The 21,061-nt window shown below is 37.7% G+C and overlaps 1 protein-coding gene across 6 annotated transcripts in view; it reads left to right on the top strand.

Annotated features, from left to right (window-relative positions):
* The window catches only part of LOC143222413 (regulator of G-protein signaling 7-binding protein A-like), a 161,757-nt gene that overhangs the window by 138,482 nt on the left and 2,214 nt on the right, over positions 1 to 21,061 (top strand). For 4 of the 6 annotated variants that reach the window (XM_076448909.1, XM_076448911.1, XM_076448912.1 and 1 more), the window contains 2 exons: positions 10,482 to 10,581; positions 19,752 to 19,816. In XM_076448909.1, coding sequence (XP_076305024.1) covers positions 10,482 to 10,581; positions 19,752 to 19,816 — 165 coding nt within the window. Of the gene's footprint in view, positions 1 to 10,481; positions 10,582 to 10,972; positions 12,288 to 19,751; positions 19,817 to 21,061 lie in introns of those variants that run through there. The other 2 variants (XM_076448913.1, XM_076448914.1) reach the window with 2 other exon arrangements.

Here is a 21,061-nt window from a genome sequence, read left to right as displayed (position 1 = left end):
AAGTCAAGCTATCGGCGTTCATTGGTTATTACCAAGACATTCAACATCGTTAAGACGGTGTTAAGAATAGATCTGATGTTTATCGTGTTTATTATTAAATTATTTCACTGACGCTAAGACTTCATTAGTTGTAAACTTAGAATAATTTGCATATTTACGGGTGTAGACATATAATTTGAGTGTTTTGACGTAAACCTTAGAGTTGGGAATAAAATGTAATTAACGCGTCTTAAATTTGTTTGTTTAGAATTTCGCACAAACCTACTCGAGGTCTATCTGTGCTAGCCGTCCCTAATTTAGCAGTGTAAGACTACAGGGAAGGCAGCTAGTCGTCACCACCCACCGCCAACTCTTGGACTACTCTTTTGCCAACGAATAGTGGGATTTACCGTAACATTATAACGCCCCCACGGCTGAAAGAGCGAGTATGTTTGGTGCGAGCGGGATTCGAACCCGCGACTTTCGGATTACGAGTCGAACTCAACGGCTAAAAATATTTTCAAATGTGTGACAACTGGTCAAACTGTTTGTTTCTGAAATTCGCGCAAAACTATCTGCGCTAGGCGTCCCCAATTTAGCAGTGTAGGGGAAGTTATCACCACCAATTCTTGGTCTATTCTTTTATCAAATGATAATTGAAGTGACCGTAACATAATAACATCTCTACGACTGAAATGGCGAGTATGTTAGGTGTGACGGGATTCGAAACCGCGACCCTGAGATTGTCAGTCGAATGTCTTAATTACATGGTCATGCCGGGGCTTTTTAAACTGATCAAGCAGCGGCGAATTTAAGGTTGTGTTGGCCCAGGAGCTAATAATTTTAAGGGGTCCTTCATCCCATGTAAATTTATATTGAATAAGCATATATATACTTGTAGTTGTAAACACCTGCCTTTCCAAAAGACGACAATGGAAGGAATTTCACAAGTTATTGCACGCGATGAGTAAAATTAACACGACAAAATGTTCAGTATTGGGTCACGTTCAGTTCAGTATTGGGTCACGTTCAGTTCAGTATTGAGTCACATTCTGTTCAGTATTGGGTCACGTTCAGTTCAGTATTGGGTCACGTTCAGTTCAGTATTGAGTCACATTCAGTTCAGTATTGAGTCACGTTCAGTTCAGTATTGGGTCACGTTCAGTTCAGTATTGGGTCACGTTCAGTTCAGTATTGAGTCACATTCAGTTCAGTATTGAGTCACGTTCAGTTCAGTATTGGGTCACATTCAGTTTAGTGTTTTGCTTTGCTGCAAGAGCTTTGGAACAGCTCGGTCTTCCGTCAAGAGTCGTAAAAACATGTCAGCACTTTTAAGTAGACGTAAGAAATCAACTGAAACATTTTGGAGACGTTTGACCGGTGGAAAGAATTATAATCTCGAGTGAATCAAACAATCGATACAGAAAATATACGCCTGATTGAGTAAGATATGTAGCGTCGGTGAGGTGCACTTGAAAGACTTATTGCCTTGATAAGTGTTCACTGAATTCAAAATATTGCACTTCACGGAAGTCACGAGAACATCTTCTCATTCGGAAATAGAAAATTCTGGAATATTTGGTGATGTTTGATCTTGACATTTAAAAGACTTTAGAGAGACTGCCAGACAAGAAATTCATAAGCATTACCATGAAACGTACATCCAATTGATTCAACTGCTGTCCAACAAGACCTACAGGGGTATACTAAATGTCAAGTTGCACTTATTTATGCTCGAAGTGACTCACATATAAGTTGCAGAGATAAGATTACAATGGTCTCGTTTGGTTTGAAGTTTGCGCACGGCTGGTCGTCACCACCCATCGACAACGTTTGGGTCACTCTTTTACCATCGAATAGTGGAATTGACCGTCACATTATACCGCCCCCACGGCTGAAAGGGCGAGTATGTTTGGTGCGAGCGGGATTCGAACCCGCGACTATTGGATTACGAGTGGAGTGCCTTAACCACCTGGCCATGCTGGTCAAGGTTAGAATGACTGTTCGGATTGTCACAGCAGTTGAATAGGCCCGGCATGGCCTGGTGGGTTAAACTGTTCGGCTCGTAATCTGAGCGCGGGTTCGAATCTCCATCGCACCAAACATACTCGCTATTTCAGCCGTGGGGGCGTTATAAGGTGAGGGTCAATCCCACTATTTGTTGGTAAAAGAGTAGCCCAAGAGTTGGCGGTGGGTGGTGATGACTAGCTGCCTTCCCTCTAGTCTTACACTGCTAAATTAGAGACGGCTAACGCAGATAGCTCTCGTGTAGCTTTGTGCGAATTTCAAAAACAAACAGCTGTTGAAATATTTATACGATATTGAAATATGCTGTGCAAGACCAGTCTGTATTTGTGGATTGTTTCTTTGCTTTAAGGCTCGGCATGGCCAAGCGTGTTAAGGCGTGCGACTCGTAATCTGAGAGTCGCGGGTTCGCATCCCCGTCGCGCCAAACATGCTCGCTCTTTCAGCCCTAAGGGCGTTATAATGTGACGGTTAATCCTACTATTCGTTCACAAAAGAGTAGCCCAAGAGTTGGCGGTGGGTGGTGATGACTAGCTGCCTTCCCTCTAGTCTTACACTGCTAAATTAGGGACGGCTAGCACAGATAGCCCTCGAGTTGTTTTGTCCAAAATTCCGAAACAAACAAACAAATTATTTGCTTTTTGTAAAGATGAAATTCTCATGGAGTCATCTGCTGTGTCTGCCGTGAACTATCTTACCCTGGATTTTAGCGTCATAAATTCATAGACTTACTGCCACCCCACCGAGGGACTGCACCAGTGATAAAGCTATTGAGACAACTTACACCGTCCCTGATTTTGAACTTAATGACCAGATCATGTTTTAATACCCTTGATGATCAAAGCACAGATTGTGTTGTTTTTTTAGACGTCCCTGGAGTGTGTTTTATGTTTTCAATAAAGAAATGAACGTTGTGCTAAAAGAACGCGCTTTTCATAGTTTCAGCAAAAACAAAACTCAGACAAGTTAACTGTTTCGTCAGAGACGAGGAGGAAGCTTAGTAACCAGCATATTTCCTATAACTAAATCTCCTGCTTTTTTTGCAGTTTTAGACTTTGGAGCTTATGATGCAGAAAGATGAAGTTAAAAGCTGGACTTCACGTTCCGTAATGGCTGTCGGAAAACTCAAACTTTGCTCGAAGGGGTTGGCATAGTTCCAGGGGAGGAGACAATTATGTAGAAGAAAGTTTTCCAATAAAACAGCCATAACCAGTAACATTACAACAGTACACCGTGTTCATATGGATCACGTTAACCTCAGACACGTGTACTCTCCAAAACCAACCGTAGCTTTGGAAGTCTTTTCACTTCACTTTCTGCATACAAATAGCTGGGTTTTTTTTTATTACTTATGTGGGGAGAGCATATCAATAATAATAAAAAAAAAGACTGTCGGTCGAAAAATTCTGCACACTCTACTGCAATATATACACCCCCCCTCACGAAGTTTGCCATTAACCTCTTTCACATCATTTGTTTGTTTTGAATTTCGCGCAAAGCTACTCGAGAGCTACTTGCGCTAACCGTCCCTAATTTAGCAGTGTAAGACTAGTGAGAAGGTAGCTAGTCATCACCACCCACCGCCAACTCTTGGGCTACTCTTTTACCAACGAATAGTGAGATTGACTGTCACATTAGAACGCCCCCACGGCTGAAAGAGCGAGCATATTTGGTGCGACGGGGACTCGAACCTGCAACCCTCAGGTTACAAGTCGAACGCCTTAACCCCGTTGGCCTTGCCGGGCCCTTTCATTCACGTCGTCAAAAAAAGAGAGAGAGAGAGAGAGAGAAAAGTGAAACTGACCGGTAAGAGTCAAAAATATTTTTCTTGATAAAATTACGTTAATTTTAAAAATATGTATTCCCCAAACCCTCAAACACTGGATAATAAATGAAAAGAAAAATTCTACACAAGTCCATAACTGATCGAGTCAATGTATAATGCAGTTCTTTTTTTAAATATTTAGGCTTAAATTACAAAGGTGCTTCTTCTAAAAGTTGAGGCAGTACTTTTAAAATAACTTTCATTTTCGCTTTCCATCAGCTCTGTTTCTGTGTAATCGCGTTTATGTTGAAGAGCCGTTTCACATTGTTCATACATTACATCAGGAAGGTGTAACACTGTTGTAGGTGTAATAGTAGTTTCTTAGCGTCTTCCAAATTTGCTTTCGTTTTACGACAGTGGGTAACAGAAAAACGGTCCTTTCAAACAGGCGTGATTTCAATTTTTTTTCAGTTAATTGTGTAACTAACTGTTATCATTGATTTAAATTATAACCTTAAAGCTATTTAGCACCTTATTTACGAACTTTTGTAACCTAGAAAAATAAATTTATTCTATTTATTTCCAAGAGATAAAAATAACAGAAAGTTTGTAGTTTATGGAGCTCAAATCTTTTTAAAATATGACAATGAAACGAAATATTTAATCACACGTTTTTGGAATATTTTTGTTGTACGTTTTTCCTGTAAAGAAAACGAGAAACTTCTCGTGTTCAGGAAATGAAGTCCAATGTTTAATCCCCGCTGTTCTATTGATTCAGATGTGTTGAACTAGTGAAAAACTTAACATTAGAGATAATAAAATATATATTTTGTATTTCTGTCAGGTCGTGCCCAGCAGTGACACGGCGGTATAGCTGCGGGCTTACGACGCTAGAATCCGGGTTTTGATACTGGTAGTGAACAGAGCACAAATAGCCCATTGTGTTGCTTTGCGCTTAACTTCAAATAAACAAAGACAAAACTGTCAGGCGCAGTAACTTTTCAGTACTTGTTAGCCTAATAATCTAACTCGCGGTGGTGTATCCGCGGACTTACAACGCTAAAATCCGGGTTTTGATACCCGTAGTGGGCAGAGCACTGATTGCCCATTGTGTAGCTTTGTGTTTATCTTCAAGCAAAGAGATGTAATAATCTAACGAATATCAGATAATCCATTCGTTCCCGAAGATTTAGCTGTAAGCTTGAGGACGTATAACGCCAAAATTTGGAGTTCGATGCCCCGTTGTGAACATATTGTATAACTTTGCGCTTACTAACGAACACCTTTAAGAAAGAGTACATTTCAAGTTACGTCACTTGCTTGCTAGACTTGTACGTTGTAAAAGGTAATATATTTTTTGCACACTCTAAACACACGTATGCTACCCCATTCCAGTGGTTGAATGGTAAGTTTACAGGCTCAATATAGTCAAAATCATGTTTCAACCCTAGTGGTGGATGGGGCACATATAGCCCTTTGTGTAGCTTTGCGCTTAATAACAAACAATAACTTATCAGAGACCAAATTATTTCCCTTATGAAGTCGGTCACTTTACAAACAGTTATATAAATTAAATCTAAAGCCATGTGGTAACACTCTTTAGACATGTCTACAGAATAATTCAGTTGGTCAGTTCACTTCTTCAGTGTTTTCCCAGACTCTTTTGGTAAAAGCGCTAAATTTGTTTCGCGTATCGATCACTTCCAAGTAAATGGAAGTGCACGAAATTAGTTCATATACGCATGCACAAACGTTTGCAATATAATTTCCAAGAAGGTTAAAGTTCAGTATTTTTCACTTGAGTACAGTAGTTGTTATGTTTAGTTTAATTTAATCGATTTCATCATGAGCGACTTCTTTTGAGCGTTATTTGCTTAGACCTGTTTGTTGTTGTTTTTCTCCAAAAGTTTCAAATACTTGCGCATGCGCTAACAACAATAATTTCAGTGCTTGCTTTCACCAGAGTTCATTCGGTGTTTTGAAAACCACGTTCTGCCCATCAACGCACTCAGTGATGTATTGGTTATTATTCTGAATGCTATCCTAGTTCATCTCTTGAGTATGAACGTTAATCCCACTTGTAGCGAAGCCACATCGGACTGTCTGTCGTGTTCATCAAATGATATCGAACCCCTGATTTTAGAAGTAGAAATACGAATACGTGTGGATATGTTTTGACTAATTATCTACCTATTAGATGACTTGAAAGCAACAAATACGCAATATGTTACAGAGATCTACAGCACAGTTGTTTCTTCCGTGTCTTTGCCAAATGATTGTCAGGAATTGCGTTGGTATAATTGGCAAAAGAGGAAGACCTCAACATGTCCTTCGTTTGATCCTGGCAAACAAACAATCACAACAGGTGGTGCAGATGAGCTGATGTCAAGCCAGAAAACCGTTGTTGTTTTATTGTTTGTTGTTAAACACAGAACTAGACACAGGGCTATCCGTGCTCTGCTTACCACGGCTACTGAAACCCAATTTAAAGTGTTATAAGTTCGCAAATTTTTCGCTGTGCCACTGGGGGCACCAGAAAACGTCCAATTCTGCACAGTAATAAAAAAGAATTTAATCATTTAGTTTAGTTTATATTATAATAATTACGTTATGCCTTAGAAAGGCAGATATGCACTGTATGTATGCATTAACAACCTTCCATTTATCATAGAATAGCTAAGTTTTTCATGCCAAAATCTTGATTAATTCGTATGAGAATGAAACTTCAGTAAATGTTTTTGTGTGTTTGGTGATACGTAAAATAATTGTTTGTTTGTTTTTGAATTTCGCGCAAAGCTGCACGAGGGATATCTGCGCTAGCCGTCCCTAATTTAGCAGTGTGAGACAAGAGGGAAGGCAACTAGTCATCACCACCCACTGCCAACTCTTGGACTACTCTTTTACCAACTAATAGTGGTAAAAAGATGCCCGCTCTTTCAGCTGTGGGGGCGTTAAAATGTGACGGTCAATCCCACTATTCGTTGGTAAAAGAGTAGCCTAAGAGTTGGCGGTGGGTGGTGATGACTAGTTGCCTTCCCTCTTATCTCACACTGCTAAATTAGGGACGGCTAGCGCAGATATCCCTCGTGCAGCTTTGCGCGAAATTCAAAAACAAACAAATAAAAGAAAACGTATCTTTGTTGCTGCATACCACGGTTTGTGTCCTAACTTAGACATGCCAAATCCACAAACTAGGGTTAGAAATGTAAAGATAAATCAGCTAATATGTCTCAGTCTTGCAGACGCTTCACAGACTGCACACGAATTAATCAAATGTGCGAAAGAAATGTAAAGTCAGCTCGTTGTGCTGAGGTGATGGAAAAGTTCACATAAAAATAGACTTAGCTTTTAAGACTAGAGATAGAACATGTTTCTAGGTATGGATCACGTCAGATCTTGTCAGGTTTATCAAGATCCGTAAAATGTCTTTGTTGTACTTGATACATCAAAATGTTTTCCTCAGTGATTGATATATTTCCAGAACCACATTAAGACAAATAAAGGTGTGAAAAGTTAATCATGCCTAAACTTTTGCCTTTAAGTGAGTGAGGAACACTTTTTTTTCAGATATGTGGAAATTATGTGTGTGTGTGTTGTCTTATAACAAAGCCACATCGGGCTATCTGCTGAGTCTACTGAGGGGAATCGAACCCCTAATTTTAGCGTTGTAAATCCGTAGACTTATCGCTGTACCAGGCGGGTACGGAAATTATGTATTGACTCTTATATTATGTTTTAAAGCATCTTACATTAATGAGTGCATGCACACTGGCTTGTCATTTGTATTTAACAAAACATTAAATAAATGTTTAGCCCTGTTTATTTAATGTATTCAGTTTAAAATAGTATATATCTTGATTTCTGAATAATACAAAATGTAAGTACAGCACGATAGCATTTGCACCATCGGCGCATGCGCAACTGTTCTAGTTAGTGATGTCACCATTTCTAAGAAATTAAAGAAATCAATTGCCACAAAGCTGCAAAATGCTACGATTTAATGTAATATAAGACAAGACCTGCGATGTAATAACTATCACTATTTTAATTAATTAATATATATACAGAATATCGAACCAACACGTGCATGAGCAAATTCTCAGGGGCCCGCCATGGCCAGGTGTTTGAGGCACTCGGCTCGTAATCTAAAGATCGAGGGTTCGAATACCCATCGCACCAAAACATGCTCGCCTTTCAGCCACAAGGGCGTTATAATGCGACGGTCAATTCCACTATTGGTTGGTAAAAGAGTAGCTTAAGAGTTGGCGGTGGGTGGTGATGACTAGTTGCCTTACCTGTAGTCTTGCACTGCTAAATTAAGGACGGCTAGCGCAGATAGCTCTCGTGTAGCTTTGCGCAAAATTCAGAAACAAACAAAGAAACAAATCCTCAATATGAAGTTTATTTGTTTCTAGTTAAGCACAAAGCTTACCCAAAGATAACCCACTGGGCTATCTGTGTCCTGCCCATCACTGGTTTCGAAACTCGGGTTTTAGCGTTGTAAGCTCGCAGACAAACAGCTATGCCATTGGAGGGCTTCCAGATCGAGACGTGTCCATATCTGGAATTAATCAGTCAACTAAAGGAAGTATCATTACTCTGCCATGTTTCATGTTTCAAGTTCTTATCATACAACCAGGAAATTTTCGGCTACGCCGTTTCGCGACAAGCATGTTTATAAATTCAGTCGTTTCTTACGTGAGGTCCCCTCATTACCAGGTGGTTAAGGCACTGGACTCGTAATCCGAGAGTCGCGGGTTCGAATCCCCATCACACCAAACATGCTTGCCTTTTCAGCCGTGAGGCGTTATTATGTGACGATCAACCCCACTATTCGTTGGTAAAAGAGTAGCCCAAGAATTGGCGGTGGGTGATGATGACTAGCTGCCTTCCCTCTAGGCTTACGCTGGAACGCTTTTGTGCATTTCTAGTTTGTTTTTTATGGTGATCCTTAAGAAAAGTATCAGTTTGTTTTTTTTAATTCTATTTTGATTTGTGTCGTTTGTAAAATAAGCCATTAGGCGTGCATGCACTGTTAAACAAAAGCGGCTATAGTAGCTTTATTTTGTATTAAGAAAGCAACTGAGAGCTCGAAACGTTCACATTTTTGAAACAGGATAGTTTTAAAAAAAAGCCATTATTTACGGGACTTATAAAAGACAGATTATGCTTGTTACGTTTTACACAAAACTGCAACTGTTGCAAGACTTCATAACACAAAAATGTCAAAACTGAATGAAGGCTTTTGGAAATCTTGAAAATGAGTGAATATTCTAAAACAATTTCGTGTAAGGGACCCGAAGGCGTCACTTGTTGTAATCATTCGCACCTATATATAGTAACGTGTTGTCTGTCAGCGTGTCAGTAGGCGCTGAAATGACGTTACGTAATGAACGCTTAACGTTTCAGTTTTTACTGTTGTGACATGAGTAAAACGTTCGCGTGCCATAAATCACGAGAAAAATTATGTGGTCTGTTAGCTACAACACAAAGCAAGATAATAAAATATATTTGTTACTTTTAGTTTTATATAGTCTTGAAACAGAACAATTTCAGGAACCCTGTGGAAGTATGATACATCAGGTGCACACCAAAAACAACATCAGATCATCAGACATTTTGAAGATGACAGTTACTGAATGTGTCTGCAGATGTAGTCATATCGCTTGTCATTAAAAAAAAGTCTATTTTTAGCCTACTTTGGTCGTAATCATGAAACTATTTCGCCGTCATAAGAAATGGTACTGTATTAAAAAATATAGACTACACAGTACTGCGAAACACCAGTTAAGTTAAACTAATTCTACAGGCAGTAGATAGGTAAAGACTCTAATCACCTTCTTTGATTACCCCCCCCCCAGTGGCTCAGCGGTATGTCTGCGGGCTTACAACGCTAAAACCCGGGTTTCGATACCCGTGGTGGACAGAGCACAGGTAGCCCATTGTGTAGCTTTGTGCTTAATTAAAAACAACAACTTCTTTGATTATTTATATGAATACCCTTTAAGTATATCTCTTCGTCTTTTACCGTCGCCTTGAACTTTATGACTGGCGAGTGACGCATGCGCAAATCGAGGTATTTTATCAGGATATTACCCCACATTTAAAATTCAAAAGTTTTGTGTACATGCAAATATATATTACATGCGAGGCCCTGCATGGCCAAGTGGTTAAGGCGCTGCACTCGTAATCTGAGGGTCGCAAGTTCGAATCCCCATCACACCAAACATGCTCACCCATTCAGCCGTGTGGGGTGTTATAATGTTACGATCAATACAACTGTTCGTTGGTAAAAGAGTACCCCAAGAATTGGCGGTGGATAGTGATGACAAGCTAGCTGCCTTCCCTCTAGTCTTAAACTGGTAAATTGGAGACGACTAGCGCGATAGCCCTCGTGTTATTTTCCACGAACTTGAAAAACAAAGATATTTATTACATGTGCAAATAAAATCTAAACCTGAAAATTAAATATAACAGACGGTGTATCCCTCTGGTGAGTGAGTTAAAAATTAAATATAACAGACAGTGTACTTCTTGAAAACGTTGTTGCTACTCTAACTCAGTATTGTTTTTGACATATCTAACTGCTTAGCTTATATACGTTTGTGTATAACATTCTATTGTTCGTGTTTCTTTAAATGTTAAGTTACATTTAATCCATATATGTAAATATAATGCACAGTGTCTTATCTGTTAATGTTTTCTATCACAGAAAACCGTCCAAGCTCCTCGGGTATGGCAGTACTTGATAAGCTGGTCCTTTGGCGACCTCCACACGACTATCACCAGGAGGAGCTAGTGTCAATTGATAGGTTAGTTTAACTTACTTCATTAACTTCACACGAAAACAGTCGTTTTTGATGAATATTCATGATATGAACGTCATCTAGACCACTACCATGTCTGTCGTGTCCAATCCGATCTCGTGAGTCCCGGTATTGTACATAATGCCTCATCGGCACTGGAGACGACAGATATAGTATGGTTATGGTATTATTGTATATTCATTTTTCTTTCACTCATAACTTCTTAAAATTAAAAATAATAATAATAATCCGTGGAATATTTATTATATTAGGTATAAGTGTTTAATTTTGCATTTTTATTATAATTATATGTCTTCAAGTAAATGAGGTATCACTATTTTCTATATTCAAATTAGAGCAAAGAATATGTGCTATAGTATAGGACCTTGCCTTTCAGTTGTCTTTGGTCACGAAGGTGCAGAGTTTACCTCTTACACGACATGTTAAAAGTGTTCATGTTTAGGAAGGTACCACAGAAATCAGGTTTTATTAAATTTTCTTTGATCACCTCTATGGGCTGAACCTGGAAAAAACCGCGGAGAAGACGTTCTCATAACGCTGAGAAACCTGATCTTGTATTGCTCAACATACGCAGTCAGTACACGAAATTGATTCGAACTAAATTTAAATCTACGGTTAAAATATAACCTTCAAGATATAAAGTTTAAAGTGGCAGATACTTCTGACAAATATTAACCCTCAGAAAGATACCAACGTCTTGTTGTCGCATATATAAAGATTTGTGTTGTTTTTTCTTAACAGGTTTTTAATTTTCTTAAATATACGTAAGTTACATTCGATTAGTTTTAAATGTAGCAAACAAACAAACGCAAAGAAATCCGATACGATAATTAGGAAAATAAAAGATAACATTTTATGTCAAATTTGTTTCATAAAGAGAGTCAAACCGTTTCTTAAAAAAAAGAAGTTGGTATTACATTTTTAAAGCATGTATACAAACTTGACTTATCCACAATAATATATCAGAAATGACATTTTGAAGTCTTTGATGTGTCTGGCAAATAGCCAGGGAATTTTTGAACACGTGTGTGGCGTAACAGCCAGGGAACATTTTAGTACTGTGTATCTGGCGTTTTAGCGAAAACCGATATATATATTTACCCTATTTACCAAGGCATTTTAAACACTGTGTATTTTGTATATTGGCTAAGATGTTTTGAATGAAGTCTGTATGTTTCACGTGCCGACCACAACATTTTGAATTTTTTTTAGTCGTATTTCCTGTATGTGATGATTAGTGTGGATTTTAAGGCCGGCATGGCCAGGTGGTTAAGGCACTTCACTCAGTTCGAATCTCCGTCGCACCAAATAAGCTCGTCCTTTCAGCCGTGGGGGCGTTATAAAGTAACGATCAATCCCATTAATTTTCACGTTGTTCAGAGAATTTCCTACATTAAGTACTTAACTTGTTTCACAAGTTATTGATATACGTTATATATCACGACCACTGATATACGTTATATATCAAGACCATTGATACACGTGAGTTGGAAATAGATAATTCAATCAGATTCTCACAGTTCGTTTCAGCCTGAAATAAAAACTGTTTAAAGTTAAGATTCATTATCCGTGAAGAGTAAACTTTCTAAAAATAATCATTGCTCTTGAAATCAAATTGACATTAAAATGATGGTAGGTTGGTTTGAACTTTCTATTTTTTTTTAAACAAAAATTGTATCTTAACTGTCCACACTTTCTACGAAGACAAAGTATCAGAGACCAATCATGCTCTAAAATGTGTAACGACCAACAATGCTACAACATGTGTAAAGGCCAATCATGCTATAACATGTGTAAAGACCAATCATGCTGTAACATGTGTAGAGACCAATCATGCACTAACATGTGTAAAGATACGTTAATTGAATTAGAAGATTCCTGAAATAGTGACACGATTTACATGAAGAAATAGTGACACGATTTACAGGAAAAATAGTGACGAGATTTACATGAATAAATAGTTACATGATTTACATGAAAAATAGTGGCACAATTTACAGGAAAAATAGTGACACGATTTACATGAAGAAATAGTGACACGATTTACAGGAAAAATAGTGACACGATTTACAGGAGAAATAGTGACACGATTTACAGGAAAAATAGTGACGAGATTTACATGAATAAATAGTTACATGATTTACATGAAAAATAGTGACACAATTTACATGAAGAAATAGTGACACGATTTACATGAAAAATAGTGACAAGATTTACATGAAAAATAGTGACACGATTAACATGAGGAAATAGTGACATGATTTACATGAAGAAATAGTGACATGATTTACATGAAAAATAGTGACATGATTTACATGAAGAACTTTGAAACGTTTTTAGGTATTTTACAAAACTAATAGAGATACCTTACAGTAGTAATGTTATTGACAAATGCTGTTGTTGGTTAAACGAGAGAAATCTCAATTACAACATAAGTCTGCTCTGTTGAAGTGACTGGATGAACGATTTGTTTTTGGATCGCAAGCAAAAAGTAACATTTGTTAAAACAAACACTTCCATCATGGATGTGTTATACTGATTGTAACAGTTCAGTGACGGACGTGTTTCCTTGACCCTTAAAGAAAGGGCTAATTTCACTGCAATAAGTATTTTTTTTAATCATAAACTACACTTTTGATCTACATGTTTTATTTTTTATCGTAAACTACACCTAGTGGTTAAAACATTACACCTAATAGGTACTTGTTAAATGTTCCTTCGAAATAAACCTCAACCGTTTCTTTAATCGAAACTGATTGATGAACTCAAAATTGGCCCGGCATGGTCACGTGGTTAAGGCACTCGACTCGTAGTCTGAGGGTCACGGGATCGAATACAAGTCACACCAAACATGCTCGCCCTTTCAGCTGTGAGGGTGTTATAATGGTACGATCAATCCCACTATTTGTTAGTAAACGAGTAGCCCAAAAGTTGGCGGCAGGTGGTGATGACTAGTTGCCCTCCCTCGAGTCTTAAACCGCAAAATTAGGGACCGTTAGCGCAGGTAGCCCTCGCGTAGCTTTGCGCGAAATTAAAACCAAACTCAAAATTAGATAAAGTTAGTTTTAGAGGTACTGAAATTACGACAGGTCACGTTCATTTTCGAACATTAAAAAAAATCTCCAAAATAGGCTTATCTCACTATCTGTAAGCAGTTTATTTAGAATTGAAACTCCACGTTAAAACTATATAACTCTTCTCGAATGCATATAAAGTAGGAATCAGTCAAACTTGTGTGTTTTCTATTTTTGTAACTTGAAAAATGTCACATTACAGTAAAACAGTTTCTAATACTGACAAGCATCACCTCTCATACTAACAATTTTTTATTTTATTAATAACACTAATACTGACTATTTCTCCACATCTGAGGGTCGCGGGTTCGAATACCTGTCGCACCAAACATGCTCGCCCTTTCAGCCGAGGGGGCGTTATAAGGTGACGGTCAATCCCACTATTCGTTGGTGAAAGAGTAGCTCAAGAGTTGGCGGAGGGTAGTGATAACTAGTTGCCTTCCCTCTAGTCATACACTACTAATTTAGGGCCTGCTTACCCAGATAGCTGTCGTGTAGCTTTTCGCGAAGTTCACAAACAAACAAACAAATTTCTCCTCGTGGTAGTGTTGGTATTATTTAGGTTCTTTGAATTTCTTCATTCTACCAACCAGTTATGAATGCCTAGGGTTTAGCGCCAGGCCTTATTATACTGTTTCCGACAGGCATTAAGATCTGTCGCTGAAATTACTTAGGTTTCTTAGGACATAATTAACCCAAAGTTTGTTCTCATTACCTGATATATAAATGTTTACCAGTATATTTAGTCATACAAAAAATTCTTTATTCTTGGATCTGCCAAATCATCGTCGTTGTTCACTTGATACTAAAGTTTTTAATTTAATATTTTCACTCCGTTCAGTCGAGCTGTAAGTTTCAAATATCTGGTTGCAGAAGGCCTCCGTAGCAACTTCTACAAATTAAACTGAAGTGTTTGTTTTTGAATTTCGCACAAAGCTACTCGAGGGCTATCTGTGCTAGCCGTCCCTAATTTAGCAGTGTAAGACTAGAGGAAAGGCAGCTAGTCATCACCACCCACCGCCAACTCTTGGGCTACTCTTTTACCAACGAATAGTGGGATTGACCGTCACATTATAACGCCCCCACGGCTGAAAGGGCGAGCATGTTTGGCGTGAAGGGGAAACTGAAGTGAGAAAGTAGAGTTTTTTTGTGTGCAAAAAGTACTTACTGACACAACAAAATACATAAGTTAAAGTTTTAACCTCTAACAGTGAGGTGAACAGTACCAATGGTAATAAATACAACAAAATTTGTATATTTTATCAGCATAAACTGATACTTAAAAACCAGTTTTCTCACAAACACATTTGTAAAATTTGAGTACTTCCGATTTCTATTAGCAAATGCGGCAAAAATACATTTTGCCATAAGCGTTTAAAAAACAACAGTTGGAGCTCTGGTGAATTACAAATCTTTAGTCGATCATTCCTACTTTGAGAAACAGAAAGATAAAAGTGCAGCTGCACAACTGTGAATTGCTGGATATATGATTCATCGATTACACGAAAACTTAGAACTTTGAGAGCTAAAGAAAGTCTCTTTTCTTTAAGATGAAAAGCTTTACTTAGAAGCAACAAATGAGAAGAAACTTGTGAACCAACAAGGACGAGGAATGGTTGGCTTTGTTTGAACCAATTCACAGAAAAGAAAACTTCTTGCGGAATTAATCTGTTCCTTTAGAGGTTTATGAAAGAAAACCAAATTATTTCCGTGTGTTACATTTCGCCTTCTTCTTGTTATTTGTTGACACGCTAAATATGCTATTCACGGAAATGTCAAAGAACAAGGGCGATCTCTTGCAGCACGAGGTGGTAAAAAAACAAAACAATTTTTTTTCTCTTTAGTTTCACAAAAATATTACAGATATAATTCAGTAAATTAAAAATTAAAAAACATTTGCTCCACTTGAGAAAAAAATGAGGGAACATAAACAGTACCAAAAGATATTAATAGTTAAAACGTATTGCACAGAACAAGTGATGCGTTTTTTTTCATTTGTTTTTAAATACAATTTATTCTTTAAATATTTTGTAAAGTTGTACACTTATTAAACACTCAGAAAAATTTATTTTGTTTTTTAAATGAATAAAACCGAGTCGAAAGTTATCCGAAGGAAATTTCCCTCGTGTGAAATAAATTTCATGGGCGAGATTCCAACTCGTACAAGTTCAGGCTTCAACCCGCTTTAAAAGTATATATATTTATTTATTTATATTAATTATATCGGGTTAATTTACAGTTTAAGCAACTGCGTATTAAATTATCAATACTAAAGTAATCTTCCCCCGTCACACCAAACATGCTCGCTCTTTCAGCCGCCGGGGCGTTATAATGTAAGGCCAATCCCACTATTCGTTGGTGAAATAGTAGCCCAAGATATTGCGGTGGGTGTTGATGACCAGCTGCTTTCCCTCTAGTCTCCCACTGCAAAATTAGGGACGGCTAACACAGATAGCCCTCGTGTAGCTTTGCGCGAAATTCAAAACAAACCAAGCTAATGACGTAATAAAAAAGCTGTTTCATCTTATTTATTTGGGGAACTTAACACAGTATAACACATAAGTAACGACGTAAAATAACGTAAATGATAAGCAAGTATTTAAGACACATGTAAGGTTGCAGTAGGCTGTAAACTGTGGTATTTTTCTAATATTTTAAATCTCTATGATTTTAACATTTAGCAGCGAGATGGATATTAACAGTGGTAATAAAAAGTTTAATTTTTTTAATCATTAATAGCGAAACAATTATTAGCAGTGATAATAAATACAACAGAAATGTGTGTATTGTTTACATATACACATATGACGTTTACGTTTTTAACCTCTAACAGCGAGATAGATGTTAATAAATATTAACAAAGAGGCTTAATAAGAACAAAGGTAAACCTAGGTGAGGATATTAACAGCTTGAGATGCCACCTGGCTGAGACTGAGAAACAAATGTTATGAGGAAGCCTTAATATGTTAACAGACGCCAAAGTATTTTTCTTCCACAGTGCAAAAATTCCTTAAAAAATACTTTGCATCGCTTGAAATGCTAGCACTGAATGTTGCCAATCGCTCATTCCTCGAAAAATAGTGATAGTACAGTTCTTAACAGTTGGTCTTAAGATCACAGTAAACCACGGTTAACATGTATATCTCCAGTGACATGATGGCAGAGGTAAAAGCTTGTACTAATTTCCTGGATGCTCGGCCCTCGGCATGGCCAGGTGGTTAAGGCACTCGACTCATAATCTGAGGGTCGCGGGTTCGAATTCCCGTCACACCGAATATGCTCGCCCTTTCAGCTGTGGGGGGGGGGAGTATAATGTTACGGACAATCCTACTATTCGTTGGTAAAAGAGAAGCCCAAGAGTTGGCGGTGGGTGGTGATGACTAACTGCCTTCCTTCTAGTCTTACACTGCTAAATTAGGGACGGCTAGCGCAGATAGCCCTCGAGTAGCTTTGCGTGAAATTCAAGAACAAACCGTCCCACGCTGGTACAGCGGTAAATCTACGGATTTACAATGCTAAAATTAGGGGTTCGATTCTCCTCGGTAGACACAGCAGATAGCTTGATGTGGCTTTGCTAAAAGGAAAACACACACACACTATTCTTGGCCCCCCGCTAGTACAGCGGTATGTCTACGGATTTACAATGCTAAAATTAGGGGTTCGATACCATCGGTAGACACAGCAGATAGCCCGATGTGACTTTACTAAAACAAAAACTCACATTACTGCTGTTTCGTTTTTGCTGGTTATTTATTATAATAAACTAGTTCTATATATAATTGAATGGAATTAAGCACAAAGGGTTATCTGTGTTCTGCCCACCGCAGGCATCAAAACCCTGTTTCTAGCGGTGTGAGTCCACATATCGCTGAGCCATTGAGGGACAAATTGTTGTTGTTTAAAATTAAGCACAAAGCTACACAATGGGCTATCTGTGCTCTGCCCACCGCGGGTATCGAAACCCTGTTTCTAGCGGTGTGAGTCCACAGACATACCGCTAAACCATTGAGGGACAAATTGTTGTTGTTTGAAATTAAGCACAAAGCTACACAATGGGCTATCTGTGCTCTGCCCACCGCGGGTATCGAAACCCTGTTTCTAGCGGTGTGAGTCCACAGACATACCGCTAAACCATTGGGGGGCAAATTATTGTTGTTGTTGTTTAGAATTAAGCACAAAGCTACACAATGGGCTATCTGTGCTCTGCCCACCACGGGTATCGAAACCCTGTTTCTAGCGGTGTGAGTCCAGAGACATACCGCTGTGCCACTGGAGGAAAGACGCTCAGTGTATAAATACACATTGCAGAAACTGAAACAAAGGCTCTTTATAAGTTCGGATTTGGAGTTATTTCAGGTTAAATAATGTTAATATGTTTGTCACTTATTTTTCGATAAAATTGTGATTTATTTTTATTTCAAGACTCCATTACAAGAGTTTCACACAATTAATAAGCTTGTAACTTTTTTCGAAATGTTTCCTGTTAATTTAAAAATGGAACTAAGATATTAAGTTTGGTTTGAATTTCGCGCAAAGCTACACGAGGGCTATCTGCGCTAGCTGTCCCTAATTTAGCAGTGTAAGACCAGAGGGAAGGCAGCTAGTCATCACCACTTACCGTCAAATCTGGGGCTAGTCTTTTACCAACGAATAGTGGGATTGACCGTCACTTATAACGTCCCTACGGCTGAATGAGCGAACATATTTGGGGTTATGGGGATTGGAACCCGCGACCCTCAAACAACGAGTCGAGCGCCCCCTATCCACCTAAGAAATTAAGATAGTTGTGCCTGTTCATGATTTTTTACAAATTTTAACCAAAACTAACAGAAATAAGTTGAATGTTTTGTTGAGAAACTAAATTAAAACATTTTACATGAAACTAATCTGATGAGAGTTTCTACAGCGATACTAATAAAACTAAATTACCTAGATTATTTTTAAGATGACTAAGGGTCTGGCATGACCAAGCGTGTTAAGGCGTTCGACTCTTAATCCGAGGGTCGCGGGTTCGAATCCCGGTCGTACCAAACATGCCGTTTTAGTTCTTGGGTCGTTATAATGTGACGGTCAATCCCACTATTCATTGGTAAAAGAGTAGCCCAAGAGTTGGCGGTGGGTGGTGATGACTAGCTGCCTTCCCTCTGGTCTTACACTACTAAATTAGGGACGGCTAAATAGCCCTCCAGTAGCTTTGCCCGAAATTTAAAACCAACATGAATAATGAAACTATGAAACTAACTTTCATGATGTTAATGAAGCTAGTTCACTAAGGTTTTATTACTAAAAACTAGTCTAGTAACATTTCGTGCGAATAAAAATGTTTTTTTGCTTGTTTTTTTTTGTTTGAAATTTTATATTTTTGACCAGATCTCATGCCTACATTATTTTACGAAACATAACTACAATTTCATTGTTAACGAATGAAAATCTCTCGTTATGTTAATGTGATACCTGTGTATATTTTATCGCAAAAGTGCTTGATTTCAATCGTGTTTTCTCTTTCATTATTTAAATTCACAAACAACAAAGTAAACACTGAAATAGGAAACAGTGTTAGTGAAATATAATGCGAATAATAATAATAAAAATCCTTATGACTAAATGTTGTCATTATAATATATTTTAAGACAACATTTCAAACAATCACGGTTTGAAATGTCAGCTTCTTAAACGTCACTGTAATGGGTAAACTTCCTAGTTAATTGTACAGTTGAATACCTATTTTAGCTTCATAAATCTCTGTACACCAGGTAAAGTAAGTTCTATTCTGTTCGTTATGTTCAAATTGCACCTAATTTATAAACCTGACATGGTCAACTAAGGTGGAATTTCTCTGGCATTACAACATTTTGTTCGGTTAGCTGTGGTAGTTTACTATACCGAAAATAGTGTGTTTCGTCACTGCACGTGCAGAATGATCTTACGTAAGATAGTAGCAGGTACTGGGAAAAATTTTGCATCATTTAGTCCATTGTGAGAGACGTGTCCTTAATTATCTTGTTTTTATTGAGCACTTTATAACCACCCAAATTTGGTTCCACTTAGAGAAACTGGTTCTGTCTGATTTCTTCTTACCAGGGATACAGAAACTGTCAGGAACTTGTTAGCAGAAATGCAAGAATACATGCCCAAGGAAACTAATTGTGAGTTGTTTAACCGTTTAGCCAATAACAGAGACAGATAATAGTAACATTATCATTCGGCTATTGTGATTGGATAATTCTAATTATTTATTGCACAGTTACATATAAATAACTAAGTATGTGTTTTATATATATATGTGAGTGTAACTGTGTATATGTAACAACTAGTGTATCTTTGTATGTGTACTGATACTTTAACATTTAATTTATAAACAAATTTCTCTCATTTACCACAGGAGTGTGATACATACGTTTTGGTTCTTTGTTTGTTTGTTTTCCAGTGATACCAAAGCACTGTCTTTCATTATATGTTAACACTATGTTTTTGAGTTCCTTAACATTTGTCGATGTTATGATTTATATTTACAACTCATACTGATAAATGCCACATGAAGCCACTTTTAACCTGTTGACTGCCAAGTATTTCAGCTGCTACAATACAACTCTGATGCTTCTTCATTTTGTAACGTTTTTTCGTGACGCCATTTTGGATCGAAAGTGAAACACTTCGTAAGTCGGTTATATGCATGTATGGTCCTGACATCTAGTGTTGAAGTTAGGTATTATTGGGAACGAAGTAACTCGTCCGTGGCACTGTGTTACCGATCGGTTTGGACGAGTTATCTCGTCTGCGGCACTGAACAGGTTAAAATAGTCAGAGAAAAACTTTGGTGATTTCTATGTTGCTCAATTCCTGATAAAACTAGTACGACAAGTATATAAATATTCGTATAAATATTGAGTATTGGTAAATATCATGGAAAAATAAAGAAGCCACAAACAACCAGTAACTGTAGCTATTTTGTTATTATTATGATACATTATCGGCAAAAAAAAATACAAAATAAAATCAAACAAATTCTATAATTCACTGGTGTCTTATATTTACTTAAAATAAAATAGTCCACCATGTTTGTGTGCTTCCACACGTTTAACAAAGTACAATTATCTTTTTTTTGTGTTTTCAAATGTTCCGTATCGCTTTTCAGCTCAACCAACTTTTTGTGTTACCTTACAACCTTAACAATATTCATGTTGGAACTATATATTGTTCAATCCGTTTTGCTAATGTTGCATACATGTTATCAGTGTCTTGCCGGAAGATGAATCATTGCCCAATAGAGTTTGCTTATAACAGAATGACAGGGTGTATAAGAATGTGCTTGTACCTGTCAGCTGTCAGTGTGCCATCAATTTTGGTTGGATCTCGAACAATACTAGTTGAAATGCAGCTCACAATTCTAT

This window comes from Tachypleus tridentatus, chromosome 8 (assembly GCF_004210375.1).
Source record: "Tachypleus tridentatus isolate NWPU-2018 chromosome 8, ASM421037v1, whole genome shotgun sequence".
NCBI lineage: Eukaryota > Metazoa > Arthropoda > Merostomata > Xiphosura > Limulidae > Tachypleus > Tachypleus tridentatus.
Note: the sequence above shows the minus strand (reverse complement) of the source record. Positions and strands in the feature narration are given on the sequence as shown.